General features: G+C 24.4%; 1 protein-coding gene across 1 annotated transcript; it reads right to left on the minus strand.

Annotated features, from left to right (window-relative positions):
• Positions 1–1,431: 1,431 nt before the first annotated feature.
• On the minus strand, positions 1,432–19,821 carry LOC110629451 (fatty acid amide hydrolase). The gene is made up of 20 exons (XM_021776423.2): positions 19,349–19,821; positions 19,120–19,229; positions 11,648–11,708; positions 11,366–11,553; positions 10,127–10,256; positions 9,269–9,346; positions 7,869–8,016; positions 7,655–7,767; positions 7,149–7,224; positions 6,990–7,061; positions 6,620–6,674; positions 5,507–5,578; positions 4,559–4,639; positions 3,662–3,765; positions 3,456–3,548; positions 3,182–3,250; positions 3,025–3,089; positions 2,850–2,911; positions 2,294–2,389; positions 1,432–1,726 (listed from the first exon to the last, which is right to left on the minus strand). The coding sequence occupies exons 1-20, from the start codon at positions 19,446–19,448 to the stop codon at positions 1,664–1,666; spliced, it is 1,836 nt and encodes a 611-aa protein (XP_021632115.1). The 5' UTR covers positions 19,449–19,821; the 3' UTR covers positions 1,432–1,663.
• Positions 19,822–23,454: the final 3,633 nt, after the last annotated feature.

Consider the following 23,454-nt stretch of genomic DNA (forward strand, 5'->3'; position numbering starts at 1 on the left):
TTTTGCTAATCTTCTTTATGTTTACCTTTAGGCCAAGCTTCCACTTGTACAATTAATTCCTCTTTGGCCATTTTCTTCAAGTATAATTCTCGGCCAATACTTGCTATTTTTCTATTGGAGTATTTTAGCCTTACTTTACTAAAATTCTTCAAGCAACACATTCGACCATTTCACTTTGGTTCCACTAGAGGTGCTTTTGGCTATATTTAGCTGATTTATTTCAAATCACACTTGGCTAAGGAAGGTTGGGAGATTAAACTTGGCTCATTTGAACTAAGTGCTGCACGGATTGAGGTACTAAATTCCTAAGTCAGTGATGAGGTGTTCAAAGCAAAGAACTATAGGATGTAATGTCTTAGTTTTCTAGTTTTTGATTTGTAATCATACTTTTACACTAGCTAAGTACTTGAGTGATAGTTTAAAAAATTGTGCTTTGCTCATATGTTCATGTTTTATATCCAATTATTTTATTACCCTTAATATATTTTAAGTTTTTTTAGTAAATATTATACATTTAAACATCGTGGTGTGTATAATTATTATGATTAGAATATTTGATTATAAATAATTATATTTAAATGCATTACTACATGTTCATATTTTAAATAAATGAACTAAATTTTGTAAATATTTTTGAAGTCAATTGAGACTTTATTAAGTATAAAGATTATATATTAGACTTGTCACAAGTTTCGTTAATTTTAAATCAATTCGAACCTGAAAGTTAATAGCAGTTTCAAACACGACTCAACTTAAACAATTTTGTGTTGTAACTTAAAAGAATATTATATAAAGCCTGTGGTAGCAATGAAAGTCTCAAAGATATTGTATTGCAATAGTATTGTGAGAAATACACTAAGGTTATGGTTTGCGACTTGAAAGAATATTATATAAAGTTTGTGGTAATAATGAAAGTCTCAAAGATAGTGTATTGCAATAATATTGTGAGAAATACACTAAGGTTATGATTTGAGTTTAAGAGATGGTATTTTACTATTTTCATAATAATAGAATTTGCATCTATATCTTACTTGTAAATATAAACTTTATAGTCAAATAATATAAATTATATTTATTTTTCTTTCTTTCTATTATTTTGTGATTGTATATCTATTTATATGTCTAAATATGCAATCTTATTATAATATTTTTCATAAATTCCAGTTTAATTACACTATGATATTTTTAGAGATTTACAAAATGAATTGAACTTATGAAATATATATATTATATTATGTCAGAATTTATTTAAATCTTAGAAAAAATACAAAAATATAATTGATAAAAAATTAAATTAAACTCATTTAATTAGACTTATTTTTAATTTTATTAAATAGGTTTGAGTAGGAATGAGGCAATTTTAATAAATATGAACTTCCTAACGATTGGTATGCACGAATCATTTTTATATCATTATAAAAATAAGAATTAATGCAAAAAATGTACAATCTAAATATCATTAATATCCCATTTCAAAAAAAAATATATCATTAATATCAACTATTGATCTTCAACACATGATAAACTAATACTACACATAGCAAGCAAACTCCAGAATAAAATGATTGTCATAATTAATCAAGAGACAACACAACAACTGGACATTGAAACACTTTTTAGTAGTAAAAATCTCTTTTTGGTCCTTTGAAAGTTCTTGGTGAATTTAGTCCTCCTTCAGCAAGTCATAGAAAATCTGTGGCTTTTTATAATCTGAAATGCACAAAGCCTAAAACCAAAACTCAATTTGTTAGTTATTATGCATAAATAATAAGAGTAATTGATACCTAATTTCTCAAGCTCTTTAAGGTACTTTGTGTTGAAAATGTTAGGCGCATTTGTAGTCAAATTGGTGTTCTATCTCAAATAAATTATGCAGATTATATTATGTTAAAAATACAATGATGAGTGTGAAAATTCATATTTAGTCTTTTTTTTTATTAAAAAAATTATTATATAGTCTCTGTGGTAAAAAAAGTTATTAATTAATTTTTTAATTTTAAAAAATATATTAAAATATTTTTGATATCGTAAACAATTTAATAATCAGTCACTCTGTTAATTTTAACAGTTAATTATTAAAAAAAAATTTAAAATATTCTCGATATAAAAAATTAATTAATAGACTTTTTTAAAATTATAAGAGTGGTATATTTTTTAAAATTGAAAAATTAACTGCTACTGAGTTCAACATTCCACAGAATAAATAAAAATTTCTGAAATAAAATAAGAGAAAATTAAGTTCTCCAACACACTCAATCTAAACCATTGAAGAAATATAGTGAGAGATATCTACCTGCATTGCAAATGCCATATGTATTAGAGTAGGTTCAGACCATGGTTTTCCTATAAACTGCAGGCCAATTGGCAAACCCTTTTTGTCATATCCGACCTGTATATATCAAACATAATTAAGGTTAACGCTTAATAAAGTATGAAACATAAAAGGGTAAATTATTATTAAATTTCTAAGTTTTTATGAAATTAATTAATTCATTCTTATTTTAAAAGCACTCAATGAAGGCATCTCTATACTTTATAAAATTTAACTCTTTAGTCATTCTATTATAAAAAATACTGTTAATTATCTTGATTTATTTATAATGTTTAATCCTTATAATTTTATTTATATATATTATTTAGTCGTTATAATTTTAAATATTTATACTATTCAGTCTCTAACTAAGGTTGGCCGATAATTTTTATTGATAGAATGACTAAAGAGATTGATTTTATAAAATATAACGAGTAACTTTGAAATAGAGATAAATTAGTAAATTTTTTAAAAGTTTAGAGACCTAATAGTAATTTTTTCAATACAAAATTATTAGCAAGAAAGAGCAGATTATTACAGGAACAGTAACTGTTGGCAATCCTAGAAAGTTTCCAGCTATCTGATACCGAACAAGTGCAGCTGAAATAATAAGAAGCAGTAAAAAATTATGATTAGATATCTTTATCTTTATTTTTCGTATAAATTCTACTGGCAAAAGGATGAGCTTTTTATTTTCAAGAATAATCATATACCTCCATTTATGTAGTCGAGTTCACCAGTCTCCATAGCATCATTGAAGATTGGATATGCAGTTACGCTGTTGTATAAATTGAATGAAAGAATTTATTTAAAAATATTCAAGCCATGCATTAAATTCCTTACAAGAAGGAATGAGGTAAGCAATTATACCCAACGGTTGGTGTAACAATAACATCCGCCTTTGTAAATATTTTCTTGTGAAATTGCATCACACGGTTCCTATATGCATAAATACAAACTGGTTAAGATACTGATAAAATTTGATATTTTTGCACTCATAGGTTTAATATGGTGGTAAGTACACTTGAATTAAATTTGAGAGGTCTTAAGTTTTACTCTCTCAGTCTCAATTCCCATTTCATAAAAAAAAAACTGCATAAAAATTAAGAAAATTACTTAAGTAAATCTAGGGTTGCAGTAGTACCTGAGTTTCTGGGCCTTTACATACTCAGTGGCATTGAAAGAACCATATACAGAAAGTGCTACCCTTGCATCCCATCCTAACTGTGAAAAATTCCTATTTCAAGAGTAATACATAAACAGCAAATGAAATTTGTCAGAATCTATAACAAAAATGGATAATATTAATGCTATCAATTGTAAAAGAAAAAGAAAAAGAAACACACATACAATTTCTCTAGATACGAACTCAGGGAAGTACTGCTCTCAGTTCCAATTGTTACATAATGTGCAAGCCGCATTGCTTCTATCTCTGGTATTGTAACCTCTATAGTCTATACAAAAGAATTGAATGTGCAGCAGGTTACTTTGCAATGAAAAATTATAAAAAGGGAGAATTGCTATTTAGTTCATTTGTATTTTAAAATTAATTAATTAATTAAATATTCATATTTTATAAAATTAAATTTTTTAATTTTTTAAATAAATTATTAATCAATTTATTTTAATCTTAATAAAAGGACTAAATAATATGAATATATAAAATGATAGAGACTAAACCTCTATTGGCTTTCAGAAAATCACTTATATTTAAAAGATTAAAAATATTTCAATAAAAAATATTTTTTAATAAAATAATTTATTTTTATTTTTTAATTTTAATTTAAAAATTAAAATATATTAATAAATTTATATATTGAGATTCTAATAAAATTTAAGAAGCTTTAAAAATGACTCTTTCTTTTCACAAGAATAAATCATTTTAAATCATATTTTTTAAAATAATTTAATTTTTTTATTAATTTTTTTGAGTGCTCCAAAACGTAAAAAAATATTTTTATCAAACAAACATAGCCTAAATAATATATATAATTATTATAGAAATTAAACAATATAAATAATTAAAACAATTAATAATTTCTTTAAAAAAATTAAAGAGTTAAATTTTATAAAATATAAAAATATTTTAATTAAGTGATTTTGAAATATAAATAAATTAATTAATTTTATAAAAAATTGATAGTAATTTACCCTTATACAAAATTATCAAAACATAAAATAAATCATATTTAATTTACACCAAAAAAAAAATTTTATTTATGGTAAATGTTAAATTATTTCTTATACCTTCCAACCATATTTATGATTGAGTAGATCCAGTGCATGGGAACAACAAACTCTAATATCATCACTGCAATCATTAAACCACTAATTGGCTCAATTAGTGGTTTATTATAAGAAAAAAAAAATACAAATGTCAGAACAGTAATCTAATATTTCAATATTCATATAACTGAGGCAAACCATAGTTTTAGTTCCTGAACTTCAATCATAAGCTTTTCAAATTTAGTACTTTAATTGAATTCATGAATTGTTTCTCCTTATCTTTTACCCAAGGGAAAATAAATAAGATATGAGATTTGAAACTCTAATATTGCCTTTGAGCAAAACAAGGTTGGAAAGGAAATATGTCTAAGCCTCCTGTCTATTTGTTGAAAAATTAAAAAAAAAAAAATATATATATATATATATATATATATATATATATATTTATATTTTTTAATATTTAATAAAACTAATTAATAAAAAATATTTTCTTAATAAAAAAATTAAATGATCTTTTTAAAAGAGAAAATAATTTTTCGGTTTTAAGTATTTTATTTACACTAGTACATATAAATTTATTAACATTCTTATTTTTTAAATTACAACTAAAAGCTAGAAAATAAATTATTTTTTAAAGAATATTTTCTATAAAAATAATTTTCATGCTTAGGTTGGATAGATATGAGGAGATAGAAATTATGAGAAAGTTAGCAAGTTATACTATTAAACAAAGAATTGTTTGAGGAATGAAATGGCCATTGTATTAAATAATTTTCCATCCACTGCCTTTTCAATCTCCATATGATATTTTCCTACTCATTATTTTCTTTCCTTGGACTCAATTTTCAAAATTGTCTGGATGTTGTTTGAGATATCTAAGACCATATTAGGGGGGGGGGGGGGGGAAATCAAGATTTACCTTTTATAATTAACCATATACTGAATAAGGATGAGAAATAGGTAACTAACCTCTCCATATCTTGCCAGTTTAATGTTTGAAATTGGACTAGAGGCACTCAGCAATGGGAAATATAATTTTGGCTGATAGTTTAAGAAGAAAAGCATATGCTATCAGTCAAATAATTCATGTCAGACAATTGTTATTGAAGAAAAATATAATTCTACCCAACATGTAAATTTTATATATGAAGTTTAATTTACATTTATTCATAATATCATAAAATTATAAATCATTCACTACTTTCATACAAAATTTTTGACAGGCAAGATCAAAGGGCATTAATATGCTAAGAAAAAAACCTAATTATAATCATCTACAAAATTATATGCTAAGAAAAAATAAATTAAATATGCTAAGAAAAAATTTTTGAATAATCTCAAAATACAAGATCAAAGGGCAAAAGAAACCTAATTATAATCATCTACATAATTATCCTTTCTAAAAATATCTTGTGTAGCTTATCTTTTTTAAAAATATCTTATTTAGCTAAATAATTTCTGTCCAGTTAATTTCTCTAGAAAAATATTCAATTGAGAAAACTGTCAGAATCTTAATAAAAATGATTGTGGAATTGAAAACAGAAAATAAACCACTAAAAGATACTTATTTTGAGATAAAACCCAAGATACAATCATCATAAAAACGGATTCGAATATGATTTCCGACTTTGAGAATCAAATTTCAAGTCTTGATATTAAGAGACAAAACCAAAATTTTTGACTTTAAAAACCAAGCACCAAAGTTTTTTACTCACTTCTCTCTACTCTCACTTTTTCTATTTGGTAGTATGTAGTTATACTTTACCTTAGCGCATTTGATGCACTTATTCAAATGCCATATAATTTTGGTTCTAATATATATATATATAGTTAATTCATAAATTACAATAAAAACATATAACCCTATATGAGTGAGCAATTTCAATTTCTAATGGTTATAATTAATAGCATTGACTTAATTAATAACCTTAAATATTAGTTTATACTCCATTGCATGTTAAAATCAGAAATATCATGTTAGTTCAAAATACAAAGATTTCAAATGACAATGGGCGAAAATGAAAATGCAGAATTTTTGTTCGAATTTTATCAAAACAAATAACTCATAGAGAAAGCTCTCACCGGCTGTGTGTTGGATGATTCATTCAACGGAAATTGGGCGTTGAGAGCTGCATAACTGAAAGTACAAACCAATTAACTTATAGTATCATATCATTTTTTAATTAATTTTTGTTAGAGGCTTATAATTTATGTTTATGTTTGGAATAAAAATTTTTATGAGAATTTAATTTAATTGATTTATTTTTTTATGATTATCTTATTTAAAATAAAAAAAAATTAACTATTTTTAATTTAAAATTTTTTGTTTTAAAAAGTAGAATTTTTATATGATTTTATAAAAATTCAATTTTTTAAAAAAAATAAATTATGCCAAATTGAAGGATAAACTCTGAAATTATATTGATTGTAGGCTGCCATTTGATATTCTTACACGATAAATGCATCTTCTATGGTGCCTGCTAATACTCCAACCATTCCAACTGTCCAGTTCAGAGGAAGAACACTGAAATGTTTGAAATTATAAATGAATATTCTTATGAAAATCTTATAATAAAAAAACAGATACAAAAATAGGAGTTGAGCATCTTACCCAGCATGAGGTATACGTCCAAAAGTTGGTTTGAAACCCACAACACCACAGAGAGCTGCCGGCATTCTTACAGATCCTAAGTGCATATTTAATTTGCAATGAGACGTGAATAAAAAAGAATGGTGAAGGTGGACGCAGGATTACACATTGAGCGGCCAAAAATTAAGCTTAAATTGTGATAATTATATATATAAAAGAAAACTACAATGGCATTTTTCTTCAAATTTTTAATACTTTGAAAACATTTGATGATATGAATTTGAACTTAATAATTGGATACTTTTAAGAGAGGTTAATCATATGAATAGATATTAATACAGATTTTATTTGTTTTACAAAAAATATTTTTTAAAAAATATCTTTTATATTTTTTACCGTTTAAAGCATTCAGAAAAATTAGATAACAAAAAATATTTTTATAATTAAAAAAATAACATTAATCTAAAATTGAGAGGGGACAAATAATAATTATATTAAAAATAGATTAAGTGCAGAAATAACAGTACCTCCGCCATCAACACCAAGGGAAACAGGGCAGAGTCCTGAAGCCACCACAGCAGCAGATCCACTAGAAGAACCTCCTGATATCTTGCCTGCATCATATGGATTTCTAGTTGCTCTACACCATTCACACAGCGGTAGCATGAACATCATTTATAACATTTTTAAAAAAATAATTTCAAAATGAAAACAAAAATTACGAGTAAAAAAATAAATTACCCATAATGAGGATTTATTCCACTAGTTCCGGCCCCAAGCTCATGCATGTTCGTCTTTCCAATAAGTATAGCACCACATGCTCTCAAGCACATAACACAATAAGCGTCCGCTTTACATGGTCTAAATTTGTGCAACCACTTCGTACCTCCTAAAAGTTAAAAAATTAAATTTTCACCTCAACTATATAACGAGTTGAAAAGTATTATATATATTTTTTTCTAAATTTACTTTTTTTAAAAAAATTACTATTTAATTCTTATATCTATTTTTTTCTAATTTTATTTTTTTAAAAAATTACCATTTAATTCTTATGGTATAAAAAAAATTCAATAGTTAATCATTCTATTTTAAAAAATATATTAATACATCCTAACGTTTAAAAAATATACTAGTTAACTCTTTTATTAATTTTAATAGTTAACTATTTTATTATTTAATTTTTATAATTTTAAAAAATTTATTAATTCATCCTTTTAGATTTTTATAAAGTTTGTTCGTTAGTCATTTCATATTAAAAGTATTTTAAATTTTTTATAATATTTAACTGCTAAAATTAATAAAATGACCGATTAGTAGACTTTTTAAAAGTTTAGAGACGTTTTAATATATTTTTCAAAGGTCTATTAACTCAAAGAAATAACAATTTTACGGCTTTTCATATTTATAATATAAACTTTTAATTATGGATTAAAAAAGCTTGGCTTTTAAATTTATTATAATTGTAAAAATTTTTAAATTTATTATAATGGTAGTAATTTTTAAATTAATTTAATTTGGATTTCAATTAACTGATCCGATATATTATATTTCATTGTTTTAATCGTATAAGCAATTTGATTAATTGAAATTAAATTTTAATTAAAATTTTAAACTTTTATTTGAAATTTTTAAATTATATAATTGAAATACTTAATTATCTCGTATTTAAATAAAAATTTTAATTGAGAATTTTAGATAATTAGAAGTTTAAGATCTTAACCAAAATTTAATTCAAGTTATTAAATGGTGTGTTATGTGAGTGATTTTAAATATAGATAAAATTAATTTAAAAAATTATTATAATTATAATAAATTTAAAAATTGGGCTTTTTTATTTAAAATTAAAAGTTTAAATTATAAATATAAAAATTTATAAAGTTAAATTTTTTTAGCTAATAAATTTTTTTTAAATAAAAAAAATAATTAATGAGTTTTTATATATTATAAGGACTATATAATATAATTTTTTATTAAAAAATTAAATAAAATCATTATTTATTAAAATTTCAAAGTGTAAAGTATATTTCTTTAATTTATTTGATCTTTTACTAATAAATTAGAGAAAAATAAAAAATAAAAAATAAAAAATAATGTTTTTAACTCTATTACATTTTTGAGAAACAAATTTAACTTTTTGTTACCTGTGGTGGGATATGGAGTGCAATCTATTTCATCCTTGATGGCAACTGGGACTCCATCCAGACATGATATTGGCTCCCCTGAATTGTACCATTAGCATTATGTTAGCTCAAAATCATTTATGATAAAAATTATAAGAGGGATGTCTGCCGAGAAACCATATACTTTCTAAAATTTGTTCTTTACTGTAAAAATTATCTATTAAACCATGAATTTTTTTATTTTCTACCTATTGCATTTTAGCGATGAAAAAATTATCTTACTAATTCTACACATCTCATAATCATGCTACATCAGTTTCAGTCAATCCTAACCTTTTATTCTCTAAAACAATCCTTAAATCATATTTTTTAAAAACATTGAATATTAATTAAAAAGTGATTTAAGAATTATTTTTCCCTTATTTGGCGTGATTGATTTTATAAGAAAAAAATTTTTTTTTATAAAATTATATAAGATTTCAATATATTTTAAAATAAAAATATTTTTAAGTTAAAAAAATTAATTTTTTTATTTTAAATAAAAGAATTCATAAAAAAATTAATTGAATTAAATTTTTTATGAATTTCTTAATTTTAAATGGAAGGTTTAAAAAAAATTTTAAATATTAGTTTAGAATTGACTAGGATTGAATTGATATAGCATGCTCATATGGCATTTATACAGTATTTTTGTTAATGAAATAATATTTTTCTCATTGATAGAATAGAACTAATAAATATTAAAAAAAATTAAAGTTTAATTGATAAATTTCAAGTTTGAATTGGAAAAATTTTTAAAAATACAGATTTCTTTTTGGCAGTTATCCCATTACAACATGAGAAGGTTTTATGTTAAAAACGGAGAACAAACTAATTTACCTCTTTGATGCCTTTGAGTTGATTCTGTGGCCTGCCTTAAAATATCTTCAACATCATAATTAATAAAGAATGCCATGTCCATTGGAGGAGTGGAAGATCGGCGAATTGCAGCTATCAATCGTTTCGCCACCTGCACAACGCTCATCATTAATACAATCACACGGTACATTAGCCTTATTTTTAAAGAAGAAAATTACTAATTGTCTCCATTTTATAATTTTTTTTATTTTATTTTTTTATATTTATTAAAAAATTTAATATTTTTATTAATTTTTCAATTATATTTATTTTCAATAATAAATATTTTAAATATTCATTTAAAAATTATAATTAATAGAAGATTATTTTAAAAATAAAATAAAATTAAATAGTATTAGAATAATTAATTTATATATTTACTATAATATTAAAAAAATGAATAATAATTTTAAAGCAATAAAAAATAAAAATAAATAAAAATTATATAATGAAAGAAGCATTTAATTTTTATTATATTGAAAAATTCATTAAAAATACATTAAATGCCATTCAACTTTTAAAAGTCTATTAATTATTGTATGCCAGATTTTTATGCTAATATCATCATCTTTAATATTAAAAAAAAATTATCTTCAAAATACCTTTTTCTTTATTCAGTGAATAATTAAAACAGTCTAGAATATTTTAAATTTTTTTCACTTTTAGCAATTAAAATTAAGGAAAGTATTAATTAATAAATTTTTTAAAAATTTTAAAATATTTTAATATATTTTTTAATTAAACTAATAAAATTTTCCAATTATGGAAATTAAATATCAATTTTCTTTTTAAAAAGCTTGATTCTAGAGCCATGATAAGAATATATATATATATAAACAGGACGATCAATTTTCAATTGTCACTAAACGTATTGAATTTAACTAAACTAATTCGTTTTAGTTGATTTGGTTAATCTCGTTTGGTTCGATTAGCTATTGTTTTAAAACTTTACATTTAATTTGTTTCTAAATAATTGAAAAAATTGAACTGATACATTTTTATAGAATTTCTCTTTTATTTTGTCTGCTCAACTCAAACTTGGAATTAAATTAAAAATTAAATTGAATTTAAAATATCATTTCAATTTTATTTTGTTTTTGTTATTAGATTTGATTCATTATTATAACATCCACTCAATTTTTAAATTTTAATTTATTTTAAAATCGAACCGGTTGAGTACTTTTACTTTCATATACATAAAGAAGAGATTATAAAGTGTACCGCATAGGGAGTTGTTTTTCCAGAAGTATAGGCTCTAGAATAGTCCATTATTGTCCAACGACGGAAGGAGTGGGTTGAAGCATCGAGTGGAGTTGGCGAGGACAAAGGCAGACATTCGATTGCCTGTTGAACTCGTTGAGGTGGAGATAAATCAGAATCTATTAGTTTCACTTCTGGCTCGTTCAGCTCTGCAGATGACAAGTCTTAACTTTAAGACCCATATTTTGTTTTTATTTATTTATTGAATCCAAAATCAAATATTGGACCCAAAGTAATATTAACCTTCAAATTGATGCAACGGCACAAAAACAGGTGATTCCTCCAGCTCTGCATTCGAAACAAGCTGCAAACATTCAAGACCTGATTGGGTTAATCACAAATTCAATAGCCTGAACTTTTTATCAAATTATAAATAAATCAAATTCAATATTTTATATCAAATAAAATCCTAAACTTTGCATGCAAGTCCAAATCATCCCTAACGGCATAAAATATTATCTTTCTATTGATCAAATGCTATTTTTATAATTTTAACTATTAAAATCATTTACTAAAAATAAAAATAAAAAAAAATTATATTTCCATCCCATAATTTTTATTCATCTTTTTTTTTAATTATTCCAAAGTTATTATTTATTTTTTTATATTATAATAATATATAAAAAAATCTCTCAAAATTTTTTTTAATATTTAATAAAATTAATATTTTTATGATGTATATAATTAAAAAATTAATAAAAAATTATTTTTTTTAATATGCATAAGAAAATAAAATAAATAAAAATTATAAAACAGAAAATAAATATTTTTACTACTTAAAATTAAAAAAAGTTTATGTAAAAATAATATTTTATTAGATCATAACTTATTTAGACTTACATAAATAGTTCAGAATTCATTTATCTAAAAAATTGAATTAGGAACTTTAATTAATACTTTTATTAAAGGATTGATCTGGACTTATTTCCATTATTAATTAAACTCTTCACCGGCACACATTAACTCAAACACACATTTGTATTAATTAATATTTAACTTATTTTGCAAAATAAAAGTTAGAGGATTTAAATTTGATATGAGCCTTTTTTTTTTTTTTTTTCCACAGGGTCTATTCGCTGACTGTCACTTATTGAGGATGAAAACTCCATCAACTAATCCAAAGCTCTGATCTAAATACGCCTTAATATTATTATTAACCCAACAAAAAACTGATTGATTCTTGTCAAACATACTTTACAAATTATTTTCAGTTACTTCTCAATTGTTATATAAAATAATAGTAAATTACTATTAGGTCCTTATATTTTTTAAAATTAATTACTTAGTCTATATTTTAAAATAACTCAAATTTTATAAAATTATACTCTTTGTTCATTCTATCAAATGTTAATAAATTTATTTTAACTTAAGCCAGAGAAATTATATAGAATGAATATTTAAAATTATATAGGAAATTAACAATATATAACTAAATAATATAATTGTTTAAGATTAAAATAAGTTTACTTATTTTTATTTTATAAAAAGATTAAAAAGTTTAATTTTATAAATCCTAATAGTAATTCACCTTTAAGACGACGTACAATCAATCATGAAAGTATTAAAATACCCTTCTAAAAGTTTTGAATTTTAATTGTGAATTTAAAAAAAAAAAGAATTTTAATTGCCAGGTTTTGCTCCGCAACAATTTTAAAAATATTGTGTAGCATTTTAACTAACTTAAACCACTGGTATTTAGTAGTTAAAAGAATTAATTATAAAAAAACTATTCTGAATAATTATTACTTGAATAATTATAAAATATTAAAACAGCTAACAACTATTATAACAATCAGCATTGTCGAAGAAATAGAGATGGTAAAATCTTAAAAGGGGTGATGTTGCATTTGGCCACAGATTCAAATTCCACTGATACAGGAAAGATAGTTAACATGCAGAGAAGCTCTGTTTTTTTGCAAAGATGGAGGTTATTCAATGATCATTATTGAGGGAGACTTTTCTATAATATGACTCTTCTATAAACATAAACACTTACAAGGAAATTTCACATGTAGTCATAAATGACATATTTAGATTCTCGATTTTTTTCATTTAGCTAATCAATTTTGTTAGTAGTTTTATAAGTACACTATTTAATATTAATTATTAATCAAAGTGAAATTTATAATCCGCTATAATTAATTATTATAATTTATTATTATACATATAATGATTATATATATATACACGTATGGTTGACAACAAAAATATATATATAATTATTGTTTTTATGTGCAATTATAAGCGCTAAAAGGAATAGACTTTTAGAGTGTTTTTGCTAATTTTTTACTTTAGTTAATTATAACTTGATAGTAAATATATTAAAATAATATCATTCTCCTCAATTTTCCAATTCCTTCTAACTTTGGTGAAGAAAAAAAGAGGACACATTTTACTTCATTTCTTTCATTTCATTTTCTTTTTGTATTTTTAATTATTTATTTTCTGAGTTGGAGAAACCTATCCAAATCTTGTGGGGGTGTCGCTTTCTCTAGAGTTGGCGTGCTGCTGATGCAACACTGCCATCTATGCATTTTGGTGGTGTAGTTGAAGAAAAGACCTATTAAATTCTCTCTTTATTTTGGTGGCGCAGTTGAAGAAAAGCCTTTGCTAATTCTCTACTTATTTTGGTGGTGCAGTTGAAGAAAAGTGTTAAAATTCTAATGTTTACCCGTTCGATATCTATATTTTTTAATATCTTATCTATCAAAAGGGATAAGAATGCTAGTTCGTTTTACAGAAATACTTTTTTTCAAAACATATTTTTTAATATTTGAAAAAAATTAGTGAATGTAAATATTTTATTCTATTTTATTTGGTAAAAAAAATGAGAATATAAATATTTTATTAGTATTTTAGTAATATAACTGCCTTTTCAAAAAAAAAAATCTGTTTTTTTGGAATTTGACAACTTATTAACATAATTGAACTAGACATAAGTGTATTTTATGGACACATTTTTATAATACTATAATTAAATAATAAAAATAAATTATATTTTAAAAATATTACATGTACAAATTATTTTATGCGGAGCATATATGCCTTTACTTTTATCCTTCCACTTCCTATTTCATTCAAGTGTATACAAATCTTTTTTTCCTTTTTTTTCTTTTATCTTATAAAATTTTTTTAAAATTTTATATATATAAATTTCATTTTATTTAAAAAAAAAATTTATAAACTAAAATATAAATCAAATTTTTAATTTTAAATAAAAAATTTAATTAAAAAAATTGAATTTCTTGTTTCCATACAAAGGAATTAATGAAGTGATTAAAGTCATTCCTTCAAAAGTATGAAACACGGAATATTCACTTGCTTTGAAATAATAATAATAATAATAATATAAAATTTATGGTCATGCACATATGAAAACGACTTACCAATATTTATAAAAGAAATAAAATAAATAACTAAGCCAATGAGTTGGCGTAGTAATGATGCAAGGACCATTGCAATAATAGCTTGTATAACGCGCCATATGAGTTCGGGGTTTCTACGGTAACTTAATTTATTATTAAATTAGATATTATTTTGATAATAACTATTGTTAAATAAATTAAATTAAAATAACGTACTAAAATTATTTTGTAATATTGTTATTATTAAAATCTTTATTTTTTTAAAAGATTAATATTTATATATAATATTTAAATTTAATTTTTTTTAAAAAAATTATAAAAATATTTATACATTAACTTAGTTTTTGAAACTACAAAGCTTTTGGATGCTGGTTAATCTTGTAAAAATTTGGTTAGAATCAGGAAAAGAATTTAAAGGCTATTACTTAGACTTGAGGAAAAGTATCTTTTTAGTTTGTCCCGCAGATGAAAGGACAGAATATAATAGAAGTTCCTACCGTTCAAATTGTAGACTCAATTGTAGACTCTAATAGAAAGGGACATAATATAGTAGAAGTTCCTACCGTTCAAATTGTAGACTCAATTGTAGACTTTAATAGGAGAGGAAATTTTGAGACTTCCCAACCTAATAAATATCGGGATAAATTATACTTCAATATTTTAATTAATAGATTAATTTTTATATTTTTAAAATTAAATATTTAAATTTTTTATATTTAATATATTTAAATTAAAAGTTATTTTATTTATCTTTATCTTTAAAATTATATAAATATTTTTGTTATTTTTTAAATAGATAAATTATATTTAAATTTTTAAATTTTAATATAATTAATAAACTGATTTATTTTTTAAAATTATACCCTTAAATTTTTTAATAATCAACTAATTCTCATCTATTATAATTTAAATATTTTTATTTTTTATTTTTTATTTGAAAAAATATATTCAGTCTCTATTAATTTTTGTCTATAATATTTCATTTAACTAATTTTTAACATTTTATATTTTTTAATTTTAATTCATTAAAATATTAAAATATTTATAATTTTAAAATTTTTATAAAATATTTACAATTTCAATCATTTTTAAATGGTACCAATAAACCTTTAAAAATGTTATAATTTTTATAAATAATATTTTAGAAAGAAATTATACTTTACCATCTATTAAGTTTGAACTAATGTCAATAATGAATAAAAAAATTATAATTTTAGACGAATTAAATATAAAGAGATTTAAAATTTTAATTTTAAAATATAAATATTGATCCATCAATCATGTTAAAATTTAGAGATTACAGTATAGTTTATATAATATAAAATTCTCACTTATATTAAAAAAAATTTAAATATTTATGAGGATATTTTAGATATTTAAAGTATTTATTCTCCTAATTGAGTAGCAAAATTATGAAAGAAAAGAATTGCAATTTGAACGAATTAATTATATAAAAATTTAAGTATTTGATTTTTGAAATATAGAAATCGATTCGTTAATTAAATTTAAAAATTAAAATATAATTTAATTTAAATAATATTAGTAGCAGTAGTCAAACCAGAACTACAATTTAAGATGGATAAATTTTAATACTCTATTTTTAAAATATAGTTTATTTATTAATTTATTAACAAACTCATATTTAAAATGCATTAAAAATAAATTTAATTAATTTCAAAATAATTTAATAAGTAGAATAGTTTAATTCTAATATATTGATTATAATATATTTCGAAAAGACTAAACAATATTTATTTTTTAACTACATTTTTTAATAAATGCAAAAGTAGACTTAGTATAATTTTGTGGAAAAAAAAGCTTTTTTTATAAGAATAAAAAATTATAGTATAAAAAAGGAATGAAATTAAAAAAATATATTCCAATGAATTTCTTTAGAGAACTTAATATAGTATTTTAATTTTTAATTTTATTAAAAATATATTATTTAATATATGTGACAAACAATATTTAACTAATTTAATCAATTCTTTTATGTGACCAATTATTCACATTTTTATGCTATAAAATATTTTTCTAAGTAATAGCAAATGTAAGATATAAATTTATAAAATTAAAAATATAAATTATGCTTATTTACTATTTTATTAATTTTTTTATAATATCATTGATTCTAGTTCAATTTAATATAAGTTTTTATTTTTTAAGAAAAAATAATTTTTTTTTTAAAAGAAAGTGATAAAATATTAATTTTTAATTATAAAATTTTAAAAAATAAATAAAATTTTTAAAATGAAAAAAAGTTAAGGCCGACAATTGCCCACCTTAGCTTATGAATTCCAAGTGCCTGAGCACAAGGACCAAATTAGATGGAAACTCTCTAATAATAACATATATACTATTGATAGTACTCGGAAGGCTCTTAGACTGGCGAGGGGAAATGTGAGTTGGTGGAAACTTGTATTGGGCAAGAATGTGATTTCCAGGGCATAATTTTATATTCTGGTTGGTAATCAAAGAAAGACTTACTATTAAATCCAAACTAGTTAGACAAGGATTGATTTCTAATATTTGGTGTTGTTTTTATCAAAAAAAATAAGAAAACAATTGATCATCTGTTTTTTGAGTGTCTCCTCTTTAAAAGGATGTGCATACCTAATCTTATATAAATAGGATATTAACAGGCAACAAATAGGATGGAGAAGAGAAGTGAGGTTGTTTTCAAGAAGGTTAGTGAGTAAAAGTGTGCTTGCAACAATGAGAAAGGTAGCTTTTTAACGCCACTATTTACTATATTTGATTGGAGAGAAATAGGACATTCCAACAAATTCAATCTGATGAGATGAGAGTTGTTTAATTTTGGCAATAAGAATTCTCTTTATTAGAAAAAAAATTCATGAATTATCATAAAAATATATTTTATATTTAATTAATTATTTTTATAAACGATCCCCATAATTTAATATTTTAACATCAAATCCCTTCTTTTATTCAAAAAAACAAAAAAACATCAAATCCCTTCCGGTCCCCACTTTTAGAAGATACCTAACAAATTATTGTTAAGCATATGGATGGTTGGAGAATTTAAAGCCGCACATACAGATCTATGCCTCATTTATTAATTTCCTTTTATTATTAAAGTATGTTTATTCAGTGACTGTGCTGTTATAATATCCATGTATAAGTTTAAATTTTTAGAAGGTGCTAAAATTACTCTTGTTTGATTGTCATTTTTACTTAATTTTTTAAAAGGTTGAGAATATTTTTCTTTTTATTAGAAAAAAATAAATTATTTTTCTTTATCTAATTAAGTTATTTTCTGAAAAATTCACTTAGAAATAATCAATTTAATCAAATAAGACTAAATTTGTTTCTAATTATACAACGAACCACGGACATTAATCCCTTTATTTTTTATATATAGTTAAGATTTTTATACACAAATTATAAAACAATAAATATTTTAAATTTTGTAAAAACATAAATAAAACCTATACTATCCTTTAATTAAAATTCTTATACAAATAAAATAAATTTAATTAATATTTTAGAAATACTCAACTTTCATAAAAAGTAAATTAGAAATATAGTATTTAATGAAGTATTGAAATCATACAACAGTAATTATTTAAAACCCAAAAAACTTTGGTTCAAAAGTGTCTTTCAATTATTATTAAATGTAAAATCATCATTTAGCATAAATTGGCTTTTAAGGATAATTTTGCGATTAATTTGGTCTAAAATATAAAATTTGACATTTTTAATCCTTAATGTATAATTTAGAATAAATTTAGCCTATTTTCTAATTAAAATTACCTTATATAGATTCTAACCCAACATATTTAATAATATCTCCCTCTCATAAAGATAGGCTCATTTTCTTAATTTATGTAAGAAACATAATAGGCCTATCTATTCGAGAAGGAGGGATAAATTTCTGCCTTATTTTAATACAAGTGCATATAAGATAAGATAAATTTCATACAAGAACAAACTCAATAAACATTAGGTTAAATTTTTTTTTTTGAAAATTTTTATAGCTAACTAAATAGATCAATTGAATGAAAAAAAATTTAAATATTTATATTAACTTATATTTATTGATAATATTTTTATCTTAAATGATAAAGTTTAATCTTTTTAATTTGTTACAATTATGTCTAGATAATTAAATTAAATTTTGATAAATTAACATTCAATAATGTTTATATATTATTTTAATTAATAAAATAGGAAAATATCATATTAAAATTTTAAATTAATTTTTGGTTGATATGTGTGTATATAATAATAATAATAATAATAATAATAATAATAATAATAATAATAATAATAATAATAATAGGAAAAAGAAAAGAAGAAGAAAACAGTTGATATTGAAGAAGTGCGTACCTTGTGAACCAGATTATTTCTGATCAAAATGTAAAGGAGGAAAGGTCCAAAAATCCTTGACTCCAGAAACCAGGCGAAAACTTTGACCAGAAATCCAGCCATTCGAGGAGCTTTCAACACGAAATCATTCAAAAATTTTAGCTAACATAGACTAGCCATGACCATAACCATAACCATAACCATATTCAACTCAACTGATCAAACCAATAAAATTAGAAAATATTAAAACCTTTCACATTCGCACGCACATACAATTCCTGGCTATCAGGACCGAGATCAACCTCCTCCACAGGCTTGTAAACCACTCCCTTCGCCTTCAACAGCCCCATTCCGATGAGCGTAGTTATTGTTTGTATCGAGAGGGAAGACAGATGGTGATGAGTACTGATGAGGAACTAAACAACTGGACGAGGATGTATTTATATATAGAGGGAACAGAGGAAGATTAATTATATTTAAAAAACAAATAAAAACAGAGCTACTCTCTGGCGGAGAAGACAAGAAAGAAACCGCAGCTTTTTTTTTTGTTTGGGAGAATGACGAAAAGTTAATTGTAGTGAATGGAAAAGTATAGCCGATTAGCTGCTGGATCGCGTGGGTGTACTAAAGGAGAGAGAAAAGGGTCGTTTTCAAGCAAGTTTGCAAAATGGCTTTTGAGGAAATCAACCAACTTGGGACTATGGCTTTTCTTCTGCCCTCATTTTCTCGCGGGCGCTAACTGCCGGTTGAACTATTTTCCTTTCTATGTTATTTTATGGGAAAGTTAGTATCCCTGTGATGTATGTAAAACTTATTAATTAGATTTTTTGTTTTTAAAAATAAATTAAAAAGTTTTTAAATTTAAAAAAATTTACTAATTAATTAATTTTTTAATTTTTTAACATTAGATATTATAAAAAAATTAATTAATAAATATTTTATAAAATTAAGAAATAAATAAATGAGTTTGTAAATATCATATGAATTAAATAATAAAATATTTAATGATTCAACTAATAGAAAAATTAATTAGCAGAATTTTTAAAATATTATAATATTTTATTATATTTTTTTAAATTAAAAAATTAATTAAAATTTTTTTTGAATTATAAAAATTAAATAGTAAATTTTCTTATTTTATTCATTTGTTAATCTCCTCTTTTCTTTTTCTTTCATTTAAACAATCTAAACAGATTACAACAAGGATAAGCCCATAATTTACACATCATACCTAAGCATACAAACTACAAAAGCCCAACCTAAGAAAGTGAAACCCAACCAAAAATTCAACCAAGACCAAACACACCCCAATACAGGCTTTGCACCATAAGCGACGGGCAGAAAAACTTTATTTCTTGTTGATTGTAATGCCTCGTAAGCCTCTACATGCATCTCTAATTAGCACATCGAATCGACCAGACCGAAGAGGATAACAGCAGAACCACCTCACAATTAAGATTTATAACAACAAACATGCAATAGAAACCCACAAAAAACAAACATAAATATGAAAGAAGCCAAACATCACCAATCCGACACCACAAACCAAAAAACAACAACCAAACAAATTAGGAGAGTCCATATTTGTTCGATGAAAGCCATCAGTATCAATGATTAGTCCATTGCATTTCTAATCTAGTACAATTATGGAGCCCTAAAGCCAAACGCAAGACCCCAACATCAATTATCAAGACCCCAACATCAATTATCGTCAATCCCAACACTCTCGATGAAAACATCAAGCAAAAGCAAAAAAAAAAAATATCACCTCAAAAAACACACAATCACGTGAAAAAACAAGAAAAATGAAAATAGGTATACAAAATGATTAGAAAAAAGAAAAAGAAAAGAACGTATACAAAACAAAAAGGTCTTCTGCCCAAAGAAAGGAAGCTCAACGTCGATTCTCTACGTTCTCTTTCCTCTTTGATTTCTATATTAACTAAGAATTATAATTGAAAATTACATTCCCTCTTTTATCTTCACTAGTTTTAACAATGTTTGACTTATTATTATTATTATTATGCAATAAATCTCCTATAGGAGGAGTGCTCCAGGTTGAAGGCTCGGATTGAAGAGGTGGAGAATACCATGAAGGAGACGCTAAACTCCATTGACAAACTTCTAAACTCCTAAATGAGGTAAACACTTCAAAGCTTGGCCTTGAGAATTGGGATAAAAATACCGAGAACTAAGTAACTATACTTTACGCCAAGTCCAGGAGTTACAGTCTCAAGTATAGGAGACCTGGGCTGCCACAGACAGGGTGGCTGAATTGGTAGTTGAGCTTTAAGAAACGGTGGTCCAGGGGCGGGGTGATGTTTGTCTAAGGTCAAGAATCCGCAAAGAAGGAGCTCATCAGACAATTTATTATGGAAGACTTCTCTTGGATTGACGAATCTTCCTGGATGAGGAGGAGGAAGATGAAGAGGATGGGTAGGATGAGGAAAGGCCAACCGAAGACAATCTCTTTGACCCAGCTTCTAATGTAATAGGTATGGATGAAAATATAATAGAAACTTAGGAAAAGGCGACTGATGACGTCCCTCTTGCCCTGTAATATTTCCTTTTAATGAAGAAACTTTTCTTTTCATCTTGTCTTTAATTTTATCAAGTATTATAGGATCAATACTCGACTAAGAATATAACTAGAACTCTCATCCAATTATTTTCACCGACCGTTACCAAATGAGACTTAAATAAACTTTGAAAGATTTAATAAATGTGACTAACACTCGATTATCAGTCTGGATAATACGGTCTTAGCATGAAATGCCTTAGAAAATTTTAATAAGTGGGACTGACACCCGGTCACGAGCCTGGCGGACACCCGCCTTGTGGTCTTAGCATAAAATGCTTTAGAAAATTTTAATAAGTGGGACTAACACCCGATTATGAGTCTGGCGGATACTTGTCTTGTGATCTTGGCATAAAAATATCTTAAAATATTTTTAATAAGTGTGACTAACATCCGATTATGAGCCTAGTGTATACTCACCTTATGGCTTTCGTATTGAAAAAAATGCTTTGATTGTCGATATTTAATTTTAGCAAATTACCATTCCTCATAACTGAATAACATAACAGATGAAAAATACCTCGTTAAATGTTATTGATAAAATCTGCATAAATTACAAATATTTCAAGAATTGGGAATAATCTGGCCATCTAACTTGGCTAACTTATAAGGCCCAGGGTGAATAACCTTTAAAACCCTAAACGGTCCTTTTCAGTTTTCACTCAACTTACCAGACCTGACACTACCGTCTGTTACATCAGTTATTTTAAGGACTAAATATCTTACATTAAAGACTCATGGTTTAACTCTATTATTGAACATTCAGGACATCTTGTTCTTGTAAACTGCCACTTTAATTGCAATATGATCTCGTAAAAACTCGGCTTAGTCTAGGTTGAATTATATCTCCTTGAGGCCCCCTGAAGATTCGGGGTGCTGTGTCTTGAAACTTCTTACTTGGACCTCTAACTAAGTGTACTTGAGTTCCTCCTTTAAATATAATGCAAGCATTAAGCACACTAGAATTAAAATTAAAAGCAAATAAGAAGCTATTTATTAAGTAAAAATTTAAATAAATTTTTAGTAATTTTACTATTTTTTTTTCAAAGATATAGATATTCATTAATTTAGCCATAAAAGGTACAAAATTAAATAAAAGGCCTAACACCTAAATGAAAGAAACCATTACAATATTACAAAAGTCTCTAAGGCCAAAAAAAAAAAAAAAAAAATCCAAAGGCCCTCAAACCCTAAATGTAATACCCGGCTAGAGTCCGGCATCGGAATTCTACTTTCCGATGGAGTTTCGGATGTCGGAAGTCTCTAGAGGGTTAGAGTGATGTTTTTCTAACATGTTTTTGGTATGTTTTATAGTGTTACATTATAAGGAAATGAGTTTGTGAGTGAAATGAACCAAGGCAGAAAAGCCAGGTTCGGCCGCCGAAGTTGAGGTTCGGCCGCCGAACATGCATGACTTTCGGTTTCACGTGTGGCCGCCGAAGGTGGTCTGGCCAGCCACCTATAAATGGCCCTCAGTCGGTTGAAGCGGTAAGAGCGCCGTTTCTTTTGTCTTTTGAGGTGAAACTCTGTCCTTTGTGAGTCTTTCTTCATGTTTTCATTCAATCATGCAAAGATTTGAGTAGTTTTCATGATTATTTGAAGGTTTTAAGCTAAACACTCAAAATTTTGAAGTTTGGAGAGTTTGAAGGCAAGTTGCTCCAAAACTCCACGTTAGGATCGTTCATCTTCTTGATTTCAAGAGGTAAGGGAAGATCCTGAGCTTGTTTTTATGTTTTTTGAAGGTTTTATGGGGTTTATGGAGAGAGTTGCATGAATAG

Source organism: Manihot esculenta, chromosome 13, assembly GCF_001659605.2.
Source record: "Manihot esculenta cultivar AM560-2 chromosome 13, M.esculenta_v8, whole genome shotgun sequence".
Lineage (NCBI taxonomy): Eukaryota > Viridiplantae > Streptophyta > Magnoliopsida > Malpighiales > Euphorbiaceae > Manihot > Manihot esculenta.

Excerpts from the sequence above, each read along its gene's own strand:
- LOC110629451 (XM_021776423.2), bottom strand. The coding sequence starts at position 19,448 with ATGGGGCTGTTGAAGGCGAAGGGAGTGGTTTACAAGCCTGTGGAGGAG. Across the intron at positions 3,090-3,181 it reads ATTGTTACACCAACCGTTGG|CGTAACTGCATATCCAATCT; the intron begins GTATAATTGCTT and ends TTTATACAACAG. Across the intron at positions 2,912-3,024 it reads ACTCGACTACATAAATGGAG|CTGCACTTGTTCGGTATCAG; the intron begins GTATATGATTAT and ends TTATTATTTCAG.